Below are 16,417 nucleotides of genomic sequence, written 5' to 3' on the forward strand. Positions count from 1 at the left end.
CCAGACCGTCGTGTAACCAAAGTGGGACTCGCGCTCTGGGAACGCGGGCACCGCATCCACAAGCCGCTCGAGCCGTGGCTGGGTAAGCCACCGAGAGAGAGAGAGAGAGCCTGGAGCAGATGGCTTGGCGAATGTTTCCCCCCACGCCCCCCCCACACACGCGGATCTCAGCCGCGCTCAGTCTGTCTGCGTAAAAGGTCAACACGACAGCAAGGTAGGTCACAGCACCCTCGGGGTTTGTTCTTGTTCTCTTACGTGAATGTTGACGAGGTATTATTCATTTAGGATTATTTCGATTTTACTTTTGCTGCTATAAATCTCCCACGTGATATAAGCCACGTTGCTGGACTATCATTTGTGGCCAGGTCGCTTCTGAGAAATAAGTTAATAGCTCAGTGAACTTTATCTGGTAAGATGATTGAGTTGTACTTGTATATATATTTTAAAGTGATTAGTTTACCTTTCCTATACTTTGCACTCCTGTCGTATGTTGTATTGTTGTTGTAACGTTCTGACCCGCCGTGACGAGACATCTGCGACAAAGATCTGTGTATCTCATCGGATCCCTCCAGTAAAAATACCAAAAATGCGATTCTGATATTTTGGGATGATTTTGAAATTGTCCATTGTGCAGTGCAGCATCGTGTCAGTCACCGGGGGAGGGGGGGGGGGTTGTGGTGGGGGGGGGGTGTTTGACCATACTTCACCATGCCCGGCGAATCAGGATCAGTTCAGATATCCCTGCAGTGTCGTCTTCAGTGATGAAACGCGCTGCTGGTAATCAAAAGCATATCAAGAGGGATGTTTCAGCACCCCCACACGTGGCGACATTTCCAATGTACGATGCATTTATGAAAGATCGGTATAATTGAGACCACATCAAGAGACTGTACAGAGAAAGAGGGGAATTTGATTGAGGGGGCTTTGGAAGGTTTCGACTTGAGGCCACGGAAATCGAGAGGATTCTAAACATCAAGGTCTTTGCAATTTCCTGAGCAGCTCCATGCCGCTAGCGCTGTTGGTGCCAAGCCATGCGTGGGGGGAAAAATCAAATATCTAATATCTTTAGTGAATTTCTTTTACTGGTATGAGAACCCAAGTGACTAGAATTCGTCGCATTTGCAAAGAGTGTCACCTGGGTCACCGATACGACAACACGGCGAACAAACTTCACACACAAAATCGGGAGTATAGAGTAGCCGCGTTCCAGAATAAAATCAAAATTACCGCACTTATAGAAATATTAAAACATAAACTCAAAAACGCAATCATCAATAAGTGTGGCTTTAGAAAAAAATGTATATCATCGGCGACGTTTCGGGGAATTGCCCTTCTTCAAAGCACATGGAGAGGCATCTATGCGTGCTACGAAGAAGGACGATCACCAAAAACGTTGCCTTTTATGCATTTTAAGGCCACGGTGTTATTGATGAACGTGTTGAGGTTTTGTACGTTAATTGTGCTTATGCACCACTGCCAATGCAGCATCACCGAACAAATCGCACTCATCTATTTTTTGTATATGAAAAAAAAAATTCCCATGAACGCAAGTGGGCTCAATCAAAATTCTTTCAAAATATGTCTAATTCATATTCACAGCCAGCATTGCACTACCTTGTGTCAGAACATAAAGCCTGGAAGAGAACATCACAGAACTACTGCTGAAGTCACGTCAATTGGAGTGTTAATCCGCGCAAGGGGCACACATATTAGATGCCCGGCAAAGTGTGTTCATTCCTGGTCAATCAAAACAAACCGTTTCATTACACGCAGCTGGAATATCGAAGGCGCACAAATTCAGGATGAAAACCCAAATGAATACCGTGTTGGGTTTCCTGTGCCGTCAACGGTGACTGCGATTGCACCATCAACTTAGACACACAAACCTGGTTAATCTTGGCGCGGGAGGCAGACACCCACAAAGCAAACACAGGCCCCTATCGGCGTCAACTCGGTCCGCGTCATTTACAACCCGACCACATTATTACGCAAAAATCATTGCAATTACTCAAGACAGCACGATAGGGGAGCCCGTAGGTTATTCGTATCCTTCCTCCATCTTCTTCGATCAAATAGCTCGAAAGAGGTCTTCGTCTCCCGTGCGTGCGCGCGCGCTGGTGGGAAGGAGTGCAACAGTCAAGGAGCGGCGATGGCTTCCCCGAATCCGAAGAGCGACCACCACGGCCTCTACCCCATGGAGCAACCACCGGCATACGCGGGCCAGGAGGGCGGCTACCAACCGGCACCAATGCCAGGAGGTGAGTCGCACGAACTCCGGGTGGAGACAGACTTCGGAGATGCCTTGATCGTTGAAGCCGAAATGTCGTTGCCACTGCTGCTCTGCTGTGGGGTTGAGCAAACAGACCTACGTGGGTGGTGTGGCCGCCACCACCACGCCCGGCCGTCTTTGTCTTCCCAGTACCGATGCTTATAAGACACGCCAGCTATTAATTTGAGGCGTCACCGCAGCGCTTGTGTCGAGGCTAGGTGCACCTTGAGGCCGCGTGGCGTGTCGGAAGGCTCGCTGGCAGGTGGTCACGGGACAAGATCCAGGTGCCACGGGTTGTACGTATGTGGAACTTTTTTCACACCGTACGCAGCCAACCGTGCGAATTGGAGGTAGCAGGGGGGGGGGGAGAACACAACTCAACACAAAACACCGTTGTAAAGAATTTCGTTTTCAACCTCGATTTCAATGTTCATCGCTCCGGTGGCTTTCTAATATCGAAAGGAAGAGAGCATTCCAGACGGCCGCGCGATGCGGTGACCGCTGTCGTCCGATGGCTAGCCGAAAACCGGAGTTTCGCGCGATGGTTTTTGCTCCTTGGCGAGAGCGGCGAGAGGCTGACAGCCGTGCGCGTTCATTTGTTCTGCGATAACTTTGCGTGCAATGAGCGCGACACGGGTCAGATCTGGCAGATCAGAATCTGAATATTTTATTTATCCCAAAGGAATCAGATGAGCTATAAAGCTCCTTGTTCAGTGAGCGGTGGTGGGGGGGGTTACTGGACACATCTGAACGTTACAACAACAATAGAAACTCACGGCCACGAGTGAAACTGATCTCTACCCTAGATTTGAAGCTTTCGTGACTGCAAGGATTCATACTCTTAGGTTTTTTCGGTAAAGTCACGTAGGTAAAAAATTAATAAAAGTAAAATAAAAATAAAATAAAAATCACGACGTTTCGGAGGCAACACAAGCTTCCGTCTTCAGGTGGAACCGTCACAGCACGATAGCTCACTTGATACAGCTATCGTGCTGTGACGGTTCCACCTGAAGACGGAAGCTGGTGTTGCCTCCGAAACGTCGTGATTTTTATTTTATTTTACTTTTATTAATTTTACTTTTTTACCTACGTGACTTTACCGAAAAAACCTAAGAATATGATCTCTACCCTGTGCCCTCTCTACCCACCCCGTACCATGCCCTAACCGCGTGCACCCGGCTCGCAGCGACCACGGTGTACATGACACAACCGCCGGCGACGGTGGTGCAGCTGCCGCCGGTGTTCACCGCCACCAACACCACGGGGTTAGTGGTGGTGCAGCAGCAGCAGCCCACGTCGTTCTACCCCTTCGTCGCCACGTGTCCGTCGTGCCACCAGGCGGTGCAAACCGAGACGAGCACCCAGCCGGGGCTCCTCACGTGGCTGGTCATGGGCGGCCTCTGTCTGTTCGGGTGAGGCGTCATTGCAGCAGCAGCAGCACCCACCACCACCTCCACCCACACGGAGAGTAGCTGCTGCTGCTGTTGCTGCTGCTGATGCTGCTGTTGCTGCTGTTGTTGTTGCTGTTGCTGCTGTTGTTGTTGCTACTGCTGTTGCTGCTGTTGCTGTTGTTGCTGTTGTTGTTGCTGTTGCTGCTGTTGTTGCTGCAGTTGCTGTTGTTGCTGTTGCTGCTGTTGCTGCTGTTGCTGCTGCTGCTGTTGTTGCTGCTGTTGCGGTTGTTGCAACTACTGTTGCTGTTGTTGCTGCTGTTGCTGCTGCTGTTGTTGTTGCTGCTGTTGCTGCTGTTGTTGCTGCTGTTGTTGCCGCTGTTGTTGCCGCTGTTGTTGCTGCTGCTGTTGTTGCTGTTGTTGCTGCTGTTGCTGCTGTTGCTGCTGCTGCTGAAGTACCGTTGATGACTCTTGGACACCGTTGGTGAGGCACACGTATTTATTCCGTACAAGTAGTCACAACTGTGGACATACAATACTAGAGGGGGTATCGGCCCCCTCACCCGGCTAGCTGGGAATACACTGCTAGCTATCTCTGACCTACCTCCTAGTCCTCCACTAACGGGCTAGGGGAGGCTGTCTGGCCCGACACTGGTAAGTCGGGCTACGGTACCCGGAGTCCCAGAGCACTAGCTCTGGTTCTCGGGACCACGCCGCTGGCTCGGTCCTGCGCGGCCCTGACAAGGGCGGCGTCCCAGGGGAGTCCAGGGCTCTAGCTAGACGATCTTCGGTCTTCACTGGTTTAGCTTTAACATTCTGCCCCGAGCCCTCTGACACATCCCCCTTTATACTCCACCCCCGCTGAGGGGTGGGGCCCCGGGCTGCCTGGTGCGGACGTCGTTGAGAGCACCCCCCCCCCGTGCACTCACGTAGCCCCGCCCACTGTGTTTGTTTCCCATAAGCTGCCATGCATAACGGCTCTCTCTCTAACACCCCTACATCACCCCCCCCCGCATAGCTTGCAGCCGTCCCGGCTGCCAACATACAAAAAAAAAACGACAATAAAAGCGCATTTACCCCCTGACCGCGCGTGTGCCTCACTATTTTTCAACATAACGCGAAGAGAACAACAACAAGAACCAGAAAACCCCGAAGGGAAAACAACCCGACGCACCCCCCCCCGAATAAATACGAATTCCGTAAAAGCAACGTATATACAAATCGCAAGGAACCCCCAACACACACACAACACAATGTGCCAGGAGCACACCACCGACGCAGCGCACAGTAACCATACACGTGAAAAAAAAAAAAAATTTCTTCTTTTTGTGCATCACAAGAGTCTGCGCATTCTTGCGCGCGTCCTTGCCGCAGGCCCGTCACACGGGGCAACCCCGGATGGCGGACCATCCAGTGGCAGCTGTCCATCTCGAAGTGAGTCTGCGCTTGATGTCGCGAGACCCTCGGCATCCTCCGTAGGGGTTGTTGGGCGGGAGCCCGTCATTCCTGGTGCACCTGGGGGCGGGACAGCCGGCAACACGTCAGGCGAGAGCAGCAGAGACGGACCCTTTGAGTCGGCCGACCCCCCACATGTTTGGCCACGCGTGTGTGGAGTGGGGCCTCGCACCGCAACGAAGGGTTTCAGCCTAGAGGGGTGCACAAACCACCGGCGCTTCCCCCATTTGATGCGAACGCACTGAGGCCGCAAAACCTCGACCACCTCGACGGGGCCCCGCCACGGCCGCACCAGTTTTGAGGAGGTCGCGAGTGGTACCTGGAGACAGTGCAGCCATGCCCTGTCCCCCGGCTTCCACTGTAGCACGTGCGCGCGACCCAGTCTGAGGCGCTCATTCGCTTTCTGACGCCTGTCGGAATTTAGCATGGCAGCATCCCGTGCCTCAGTCAATTTCGCAAGGTTAAATTTAACATGGTCGGCCAATTTAGTTTTTCCCAGCGGCGCGGGGATCTGCAGCTGTGCCCGAACAGGTGGGTCAGGTTCGCGGCCATACATGAGGAAGAAGGGTGAAAATCCCGTCGCAGCATGGGGGGCCAATCTGTATGCTGCCAGGACCCCTTGAATTTGCAAGTCCCAATCGGTCTGTGAGTCCGAAACCTGCTGCGACAACATAGACGTGATGGTTCGATGCAGACGCTCGACCATCCCGTCAGTTTGCGGGTGATAGGGAGAGGTACGAATTTTTTTCGTTCCCAGGAGCTCACAGACCTGTTGGAGGAGTTTGCCGGAAAAATGTTTTCCCTGGTCGGTCAGCAGCCGCTCCGGAGCACCTTTGTCCATGACGTAACCTTGGACAAAGGCCTCCACGATGGCTGCTGCCGACTGGTTGGCCAGGGGCCAGGCCATAGGCCAGCGCGTAAAGTATTCCACCCCGGTCAACAAATATCTATTGTCCCTAGGGGTGGCGGGAAATGGCCCCAGAATATCCAGCGCGACAAGTTCGTTCACTCTGGAGATTCTGATAGACTGCAAAGGCGGGTTTGACTCCCGTGCTGGTGGTTTTCGCTGCGCACACCGAGGGCATGATGCCAACAGATCTGCGACATCCCTCGTCATGCCTGGCCAAAAAAAATCAAGCTGGAGCAAGGCGAGGGTCTTTTGGGTACCCAGGTGGAGGAGGCGCTCATGAGCAGCCCACACCACCCTACCTCGTAACCCAGAAGGGACCACCAGCCGGTGTCGATGGGATTTCCCGTCCCAATGCATCAGCAACCCCGCGTGCATTTCCCATGCGTCGGCATCACCCGTCCCCCGCCCCGCCTCCCCGGCGCGACGACGCGACGCGAGGAGGGAGGTATCCTCCATCTGGAGGCGCCCCCATTCATTAACAGGCAAACCCAGCAGGGAATCTTTTCCCTGTTGTGCGATAGAATTTGGAAGCAATGTTTCGTCGGCGGCGGCGGCCGCCAGGACCGGAACCGGCATGTCCCCTGCTGGCTTGCAACGTCCCGACCCCAGGAGGCATGCACATTCGGAGGTGGTTGGCATGCGCGACAGAGCGTCCGCGTTGGTGTGGCGAACGCCCTTACGGTAGGTGGTTTCGAAATCAAAATCCTGGAGGATCTCCAACCATCGGGACAATTGTCCCGATGGCTGTTGAACCCGCAGGGCGTACTGCAGTGCCGCATGATCTGTGCGGACGGTGAAATGCCGACCGTACAGATATGGGCGATACTGTTGGATGAAATAGACAATTGCCAACAGTTCCCTACGGGTGACACAATATCTTTGCTCCGCTGGAGACAACACCCGACTGCCGTACGCAACCACCCGTTCCACGCCGTCAACCACCTGGGAAAGCACGCCCCCAATACCCGTCTTGCTCGCATCGGTGTCGAGCAAAAATGGTTCCGAAAAATCTGGGTAAATCAAGGGAGGAGCTTTTACCAGGGCGTCCCAAATGGAGCAGAAAGCAGCCTCCTCCTCCTGACCCCAGTGGAACCGAACCCCGTTTGATGTTAAAGCGTGTAGGGGTTTGGCAATCGTCGCAAAATCAGCGACGAACCGTCGGTAATACGACGCGAAGCCAATGAAACTCCTGACCTCTCCCACCGAGGTGGGAGTCGGCCAGGAGCTGACACACTGCGTTTTGGCGGGATCGGTAGCAATACCTGAGCACCCCACGATGTGCCCCAAATAACGCACCGAATCGCGTAACAAATGACATTTTTGGGGTTTGAATTTCAAATTAGCAGCCCGCATCTTTAGGAAAACCGCCCGCAACCTCTGGAGATGTTCGTCAAAAGTTTTACTAAAGACGATAACGTCATCCAAATAAATCAGGCACGACTCCCATTGCAATCCAGCCAAAACCAATTCCATCAAACGCTGGAAAGTTGCCGGCGCTGAGTGTAAGCCCATCGGCAACCGGTTGAATTGGAACAGGCCGTGCGGTGTACGGAAAGCAGTTTTAGGCTTTGAATCATCGTCCAGAGGAAGCTGCCAGAATCCCGAAAATAAATCCAGTGTGGAGAAGAATCGCGCTCCCGCCAAGGCGTCCAGCGATTCGTCCATCCGTGGGAGCGGGTATGCGTCGGCAACCGAAATTTTGTTAAGGCGCCGAAAATCAACGCAAAACCACAACGAGCCGTCCTGCTTTTTAACCAGGACGATCGGCGCTCCCCAAGGGCTGGTGGAAGGAGAAATGATGTCGGCGGCTAACATGTCATCAATAGCCGATTTGACATGGTCCTTTTCGGCGGGACTTAACCGAAACGGATTCTGGCGTATTGGCGCGCTGTCACCCGTGTCAATATGGTGACGCAGCAGATGAGTGCAACCCAAATCGTATTTGTCCCGACTGAAAACGTCGGAAAATTCCCGCAGTAGCGTTCTAAGCTGTTGGCGCTCTGAATTTGACAGGTCCGTCGATCCCGCACAAAGCGCATCGAGCCACCCTCCATCGATGTCCGAATGTGGGTGCGGCCGGGGAGCAGTGCCGACGTGATTCGCAACAGGTTCCTCGCAGGGCACCGGCGTCGCGTGAGCAAGCACCGTCCCTTGAGGAACTACCACTGTCTGCGACCCCACATTGAGGATCGCGATGAAAGGGTCCCCGTCCCCTCTTACGACGGTCTGGGCCGGAATCAAATGAGGTCCACTAACCCCGGCCCTAGATGGTCCCAGCAGAATTCCCTGGTCCCCAATGCCCTCAGCGAAGGGCCGACGAAGTTTTAGAGGCACCAACATTTGAGCTCCCGGCGGCACACGAACTGTTTTAACGACGAACGCTGGTACTGTTACGAACGCCGTCCGAGCCGCAGTAGGGGAAAGCAGGAACGCCATGCGTCGTCCCGACGGGAGCTCAATGCATCCCTGGTCTATTAAAATACGAATCGGCATTTTGCCCAAGAAGTCCGTCCCCAGCAGGCATGGAACCGCCAGCGAGGAGGACACAAAAATCGGGCCCGACAATTTGATATCCCCGATACAAATTTGCGCTCGAATCTGTCCAATGATGCCAAGAGAGCCCCCGTTAGCAGCATAGAATGGGACGTTAACCGGCAGTAAAGGACGGCTCTGGACAGGTAGAATATTGTAAATGAGTTCGGAAATGATGGTCGCCGATGCCCCCGTATCGACCAGGATGCGTACCTCCACCCCGTCAATGTGTCCCACCACGGCCGACGACCCCGACGACGCGGCCACAACGCGATGGGCCAACATGGATCACTGCCTGGGTTCGATTTGAGTCCCCATAGTGGTGCGTGTTGGCCCGTCGCAGCGCAATGTCGGCCCCCCGTTCGTTGCGGTGTGCGAGTGTGTGACGAGTGTGTGCTTGGGCCAAACATGAGGGGTGCCGCGACTCGCCGGATTATGTTGATGGAGCTTGGGAGGAGGAGGGCCGGCGTCCTGTCGAGGCGTCGTCCCGCGCTGCCGAGGAGAGCGGCACCCCGAGGCGACATGGCCCCGGACGCCGCAGTTGAAGCAACGCGGGAGCGCCGGCGGCGATGACGGACGGTCGAAGCAGCTCGACCCATCCCGGCCCGACCGTGCTCCCGTCCCCTGCTGCTGTCGACAGTCGACGGCGTAAACCTCCTCCGCCGGGAAGGTGGCTGCAGCCACCGCACGCCCGGCCGCTGCCCTGCTGGCTTTCCGACGCTGTGACAGCAGGTTGGCGTGGAGGAGCCGCGCAGCCTGGAGGGAACTCATCTCCGTGTCCTCCTGTGCAACGACGGCGATGTCCAGGTCGTCTGCCAGCAGGAGGATTTTTTCTGTGACCATGGCGTCCACGCCGTCGTCGTCCATTCGAGGGAAGGCCGTCTTCGCCAGTGCCAGGAGACTCGTCCTGTACGCCAGGGGCGACTCCTTTGCACCCCGCTGGCGATCGTAAAACTGCTGCCTGCATTCCGCTGAAGGTCCGTAGACCCCGGCCAGCAACTGCAGCGCCATCTGTAGCGTGGAGCGCTTCTCCCTCGGCGCCGATGTAAGGGCGGCGAGTGCGTCGCTGTCGAGGAGCGCCGGCAGCGCGCAGAGAGCCTCAGCATCCGACCAGCATGCCATTTCTTGGTGGGCGAGGAAGCGTCGCTGGAAGCCGCCCCAGTCGCCCTCCGCGCCAACAAACTCTTTGAGCGGAGGCAGCCGTTGGTGCAGCGCAGCGGTCGCCATGGAAGCTCGCAGGCTGCTGTCCCCGTAACTCGGCTGCGCTTCGGCGCGAACGGCAGATGGTATCGCCTGTCGCAGCCGTGATGACGCTCCCTCCGCTGGCGGTGACGCGGCAGCCCCAGCGAGAGCGATGTTGGACCCGAGGTTCAGGCCGGCCACGCCCTCAGCAGCTGCTGCGGCGATGGCGGGAGATTCAAAGTTTGAATCCGTTGAGATGGCGGGAAGGCGCATCGGACGTCGGTTCTCCTCGCCCCGTGGTGGTCCACCAGCCCCCAGCCGCGTGATGTGTTCGAGTGTGGCAGCAGCGGCGTAAAGCAGCTCCGCCAGCCTCGCGTGAGCCAGCCTCAGCCCTTCTGATGGCGGCTCCTCTTCATCCTTATGCCCCGGTAAGAATGCGTCCGGCCCCGGCTGCACGATGTCTTGTTGAGCCGTCTCGGGCTCGACAATTTCAGCGGTGTCCTCCACCTGCGGTACTCCGGCTCGAGCTGTCCGGCGCGTGTCCATGTTCGTAGTTGTTCTGACACCAGATGAAGTACCGTTGATGACTCTTGGACACCGTTGGTGAGGCACACGTATTTATTCCGTACAAGTAGTCACAACTGTGGACATACAATACTAGAGGGGGTATCGGCCCCCTCACCCGGCTAGCTGGGAATACACTGCTAGCTATCTCTGACCTACCTCCTAGTCCTCCACTAACGGGCTAGGGGAGGCTGTCTGGCCCGACACTGGTAAGTCGGGCTACGGTACCCGGAGTCCCAGAGCACTAGCTCTGGTTCTCGGGACCACGCCGCTGGCTCGGTCCTGCGCGGCCCTGACAAGGGCGGCGTCCCAGGGGAGTCCAGGGCTCTAGCTAGACGATCTTCGGTCTTCACTGGTTTAGCTTTAACATTCTGCCCCGAGCCCTCTGACACATCCCCCTTTATACTCCACCCCCGCTGAGGGGTGGGGCCCCGGGCTGCCTGGTGCGGACGTCGTTGAGAGCACCCCCCCCCCCGTGCACTCACGTAGCCCCGCCCACTGTGTTTGTTTCCCATAAGCTGCCATGCATAACGGCTCTCTCTCTAACACCCCTACACTGCTGCTCTTGCTGTTGCTGCTGTTGTTGCTGCTGTTGTTGCAGCTGTCGAGGAGCGCCGGCAGCGCGCAGAGAGCCTCAGCATCCGACCAGCGTGCCATTTCTTGGTGGGCGAGGAAGCGTCGCTGGAAGCCGCCCCAGTCGCCCTCCGCGCCAACAAACTCTTTGAGCGGAGGCAGCCGTTGGTGCAGCGCAGCGGTCGCCATGGAAGCTCGCAGGCTGCTGTCCCCGTAACTCGGCTGCGCTTCGGCGCGAACGGCAGATGGTATCGCCTGTCGCAGCCGTGATGACGCTCCCTCCGCTGGCGGTGACGCGGCAGCCCCAGCGAGAGCGATGTTGGACCCGAGGTTCAGGCCGGCCACGCCCTCAGCAGCTGCTGCGGCGATGGCGGGAGATTCAAAGTTTGAATCCGTTGAGATGGCGGGAAGGCGCATCGGACGTCGGTTCTCCTCGCCCCGTGGTGGTCCACCAGCCCCCAGCCGCGTGATGTGTTCGAGTGTGGCAGCAGCGGCGTAAAGCAGCTCCGCCAGCCTCGCGTGAGCCAGCCTCAACCCTTCTGATGGCGGCTCCTCTTCATCCTTATGCCCCGGTAAGAATGCGTCCGGCCCCGGCTGCACGATGTCTTGTTGAGCCGTCTCGGGCTCGACAATTTCAGCGGTGTCCTCCACCTGCGGTACTCCGGCTCGAGCTGTCCGGCGCGTGTCCATGTTCGTAGTTGTTCTGACACCAGATGAAGTACCGTTGATGACTCTTGGACACCGTTGGTGAGGCACACGTATTTATTCCGTACAAGTAGTCACAACTGTGGACATACAATACTAGAGGGGGTATCGGCCCCCTCACCCGGCTAGCTGGGAATACACTGCTAGCTATCTCTGACCTACCTCCTAGTCCTCCACTAACGGGCTAGGGGAGGCTGTCTGGCCCGACACTGGTAAGTCGGGCTACGGTACCCGGAGTCCCAGAGCACTAGCTCTGGTTCTCGGGACCACGCCGCTGGCTCGGTCCTGCGCGGCCCTGACAAGGGCGGCGTCCCAGGGGAGTCCAGGGCTCTAGCTAGACGATCTTCGGTCTTCACTGGTTTAGCTTTAACATTCTGCCCCGAGCCCTCTGACACATCCCCCTTTATACTCCACCCCCGCTGAGGGGTGGGGCCCCGGGCTGCCTGGTGCGGACGTCGTTGAGAGCACCCCCCCCCGTGCACTCACGTAGCCCCGCCCACTGTGTTTGTTTCCCATAAGCTGCCATGCATAACGGCTCTCTCTCTAACACCCCTACACTGCTGCTCTTGCTGTTGCTGCTGTTGTTGCTGCTGTTGTTGCAGCTACTGTTGCTGCTGTTGCTGTTGTTGCTGTTGTTGTTGCTGCTGTTGTTGCTGCTGTTGCTGCTGCTGTTTGCTTCGTGGCAGTGCTCCAGAAAATAAATACATGTGGTATTAGACGGCTGGGCCAGGGCGTGTTTGCATCTCCTCCCCCCTCCCATCTTTCTCCCCCCCTCCACCATCTCTCCCATCACCCCCCCCATCACCCCTCCCATCCCCACCACGAACCCGCATCCCCATCACCCCCCCTCCCATCCCTCGCCAAATCCCCACCATCACACCACGAGCTCTCCGTTCCCACAGACTGTGGCTGTCGTTCCTTCCCGTCACCTGCCCCCCCCGCCCGCCCCCAACACAGCACCCATCTCTCCAACCCACCCTCCCCTCCTCCTCCTCCTTCACGTCTCTCCCCATCTCGCCCCAGGCTGTGGCTGTGCGTGTGGATTCCGCTCGTCGTGGACTCGTGCAAGGACGTGGAGCATCGCTGCGCCAACTGCAAGATGTACATCACCACGTCGCACAGGATGTGATCGCTCCATCCACACGGAGCGCACGCACGCAGACACGACAGCTCACGTGCAGACACGCGCGCAATCTAATTCAGTCGATCTCCATCGACGCTGCCGCCGAGTGGAGGTTCTACACCGCAGCTGTCATGCCGCCGCCACGAAGCCGTTCAGCAGGCGCCCCATCTAAGACCTCGCCACCACCAAGCGACGGAGCCGACCCCGCGTCCCCCTCACCTCACCTCACACGAACACACCCGCACGCATTCCCCCCCCCCCATAGAGCTCCGTGGGGAGGTCATCTGGCCGACCGGTTTTTATCCGAGAAGCCCTTATCGGGATTAAACTTTCACGGTTTCCGGCGACCAGGGAATTGGACGACCTCCCCCGACGCTACTTTGCACCGCGGCGCTGCGACCGGCCTTAAGGTTGCAAGGTCGCAGCGAGGGGCCACTCGGCCACCGCGGGTGAAACGCATCTCACACACCCCACACACGCAAGTATCGACGGGGCAGGCAGAGGGAATAAGCATTGTGATGGAGGAGCATCATTAGAAAACACGCAGCGCATCTGAATTGCATAATCAGGCACCCCCGCACAGGGAGCGGAGGGACGGCATAATTACGCGTGGGCACGCAGGCACCATTGTTAGGGGAGTTAAAGGATAAGGCTGTTAGTATGAGTAATCGGGAGAGCGGGGTCACGCGGGGAGCCGTGCACAAATTCCCATGGCGCACCTTTGTGACGGACGCCGCCGCATAAACTGCGATAATGGGGGGGGGCCTGCGTGAGAAAGGGATTGATTGGAATTTGCGCCGCGAAGGTTGAGCATTAATTAGCATATCAAAAGCGGATTGATTGGAATTTGCGCCGCGCAGGTTGAGCATTAAGTAGCATATCAAAAGCGCCCGGAACGGCGGTGCGCATGCGAGAGGGTCGCGAGCCTATTGTCCAGAGCCGCATTCCCTTTGAGGTAGGGAGGATAAATGGGGAGCGCAAAGGGGAAATCGCTCTCTTGCTCCGAGAAGCCAACGTCCAGGACTGCCCCAGCTCTGCCCTCCGGACGTCCGTGCGACGTGTCGAGGCAAGCAGCGAGGAAAACCCACGGAACGTCGAGTGCCTCAAACCGTGAGTAAGGAGGTAAAAGTGTTTCGTGAACGATAAATAGGGAATAGGTTCCGGGTTAGTAGAGTAGGCAGCCTCGTCGATTCATACTGACTCAACAACCAGTCCCACGTAGCAGACAATAAATCATTAATAGCTGATCGTGGCCTCGTGTGATCTCGTGTTATAAGTGTGAACGCGTGTGGTACTGCGTATGCGTAAGCTCGCGGCGTGCGTAATCGGCGTACCCCAGGTGCGCGATCATAACGTGAGCGGCGAGCGCGGCGCAGAGCGGCGCAAGAGTGGGTATCGCGTGTGGAGCTGTATGTGCGTGTGCGCGCACGTTCACGACGTGTATAATACAGGTGCGCGATCCTAGCGTGAGTGGTCAGGGTTGAGTGAGTGCCGCGCAGAGCTGTGTGTGGGTGTGCACGTACGTAATTAACCATGCCTACTACGTGGACCCGCGGGGGAGGGGAATCCTGGAGCGACGGCTCTCACCCCATGGGTGAAGAACCCAGCAGCGGTTCGCCCAGCAGCGAGGGGGCGAGTAATGAGGTTAACCCGGCCGTTAGGGGTACCGAGGGAGGGATCTCGGGGGCTAGCGACCCTCACATATTGGTGTCAGAAACGGGACGATCCCCCGCACACCCAAGGGAAAGAGGCCCCCCAACCCAGATGAAAATCAAATGCACATTTACGGGCAAAGGAATTCCATCATGGAAATCGTTTGCCCGCAGCATCAGAGGGGCTAAAAAAGTTAATGGGTGGTCAGATGAGGAGGCGTTGCAGCAGTTAGAGTTACATTTAGATGGGCGGGCAGCTGACTTTGTGGAAGCTTTGCCCGCAAGCGCACAAAATCAGTGGGAAAAATTAACGTGCGAACTCGAACGGCGCTTCGGCGCCTATGACGAGGAGGATGTGCAGGCGGCCTTAGAGGCACGCCGTCGCCAACCCGGCGAGGATCTGCGAGATTACGCCGAGGATGTACGCATGTTGACCCAGCTCGCGTACCCAGAGTACGAGGCCAAAATAATTGAGGGCCTCGCCGCCGGTAAAATCCAACGATATTTGGCACGCACCCCGTGGTGGCAGCCAAATGTAGACGGTGCACGCCTCTCCTTTAACACCCTCGTCGAGCGCGCGCGAAAATGCGAGAAACTCTCAGGTGAGCACGCGCAGCCTCGAGGGAGGGGACGAGAGTGCGCCGTGGCGAGCCTACTCTCCGACGAGGAGGAAGAGATCGCCATCGCAGTAAGGGGACGGGCAAGGGAGCCCCAGAGACCCAGCGAGACCACCCCAGGGTGGGTAGCCGGGTTACAGGCTGGCATAGGAGATATAGCGAATAAAAATATGACCAAGCTGCAGTCCTCCGTTGAGGCCATCCAGTCCGAGATGGGGGAGCTGCGCGCCACGGTGGGAGGGCTAACGGGAAGGGTAACCCAACTAGAGGTGGAGTCCAGGCAGCGACAAACTGGGAGAGGGAGCGGGCAGGGGGCCCACTACAGAGCCGCCCCCCCTCCCCGGGCATGTTATATGTGCGATCGCCGAGGGCATCTAGTGAGGGACTGTCCTGAAAGCACCCGAGCTAGGCAGACGCGGGGGTTAAACTCCAACGCCCCCTAGAGAGCGGACCAACTAGGGGTGCAATCGACGCGGTCCCGATACAAATAGACGATGATGAGAATAATGGCGAGCGAGTGATCTCCACACAGGTTCCAGCAACAACGCCCACGGAAACGGTGACTCCTGGCGACTGGCTACGGGAGCTGGTGGCAGGGATCACGGGGGCCACGTCGCTGGTGGAAGGGGAGGTAAACGGAGTGGGTACCCGAATCCTGCTGGACACGGGGGCGGTGGCCTCGCTCGTGAGCGCAGCGCACTGCAGCGCGATCGGGGTCGACGTGCGTCACCTGCAGGCACCGGACCGCGCGCTGCACACGGCGAGCGGAGCCGGAATGGGGCTGCTGGGGAGAGCCACCCTAGAGGTCCGCATAGGCAGTCAGGTGTGCACCCAGGAGTTCTACGTGTCGAGTGCGTTGTGTCACGAGTGTATCGCAGGTACCGACCTCTTAGAACGGCTAGGACTCAACGTGCAACCCCGCCAGCGATGCGCCACCATGGAGAGCAACGGCGAGCGGATACCGTTCTTGGGACGAGAACCGACGCGCCCCCGCTTCGCACCTGTGGCCGCTATCCTGGCGACGGCAGTTACCATCGGCCCGCTCACCGAGATGCTGGTGCCGGTGGCAACATCCCCCACCGACCCCACGCTCCGACCATCAGGAGAGGTAATGCTAACTCCTCACCCGGAGTTGGCAAAACGGTATGGGGTCGTGGGATCCGCCACGTTGGTAAACGCAGATGGGGACCGATTGTTTATGCGGATGTTTAACCCCCACAGTACCCCAGCGATACTGCGGCGGCGCACCCCGATAGCCACCGTACACCCCCTGCACACACGCCACTCTAACGACTCGGTGTTCGCACTCTGGGCTGAGGACCCCGGTCGTTCTGAGGGTGACCAGGACCTGGCCTGGCGAGTCGGCCCGACTCCCCGAGTCGAGGTCATTCCCCTGCTCGACGCGTTACATGTACCATGGGCGGATTTACCTAAGGGAGAGGCCGAT

The 16,417-nt window shown here is 57.3% G+C and overlaps 1 protein-coding gene across 1 annotated transcript; it reads left to right on the top strand.

The window, feature by feature from the left end:
* The first annotated feature begins 1,961 nt into the window (after positions 1–1,961).
* On the top strand, positions 1,962–13,946 carry LOC144719091 (lipopolysaccharide-induced tumor necrosis factor-alpha factor homolog). The gene is made up of 3 exons (XM_078594907.1): positions 1,962–2,258; positions 3,456–3,681; positions 12,602–13,946. Exons 1-3 carry the CDS (start codon positions 2,150–2,152, stop codon positions 12,705–12,707), a joined length of 441 nt encoding a protein of 146 aa, XP_078451033.1. The 5' UTR covers positions 1,962–2,149; the 3' UTR covers positions 12,708–13,946.
* Positions 13,947–16,417: the final 2,471 nt, after the last annotated feature.

The sequence above is a fragment of the Lampetra planeri genome, chromosome 5 (genome assembly GCF_965212315.1).
Source record: "Lampetra planeri chromosome 5, kcLamPlan1.2.h2, whole genome shotgun sequence".
Taxonomy (NCBI): Eukaryota; Metazoa; Chordata; class Hyperoartia; order Petromyzontiformes; family Petromyzontidae; genus Lampetra; species Lampetra planeri.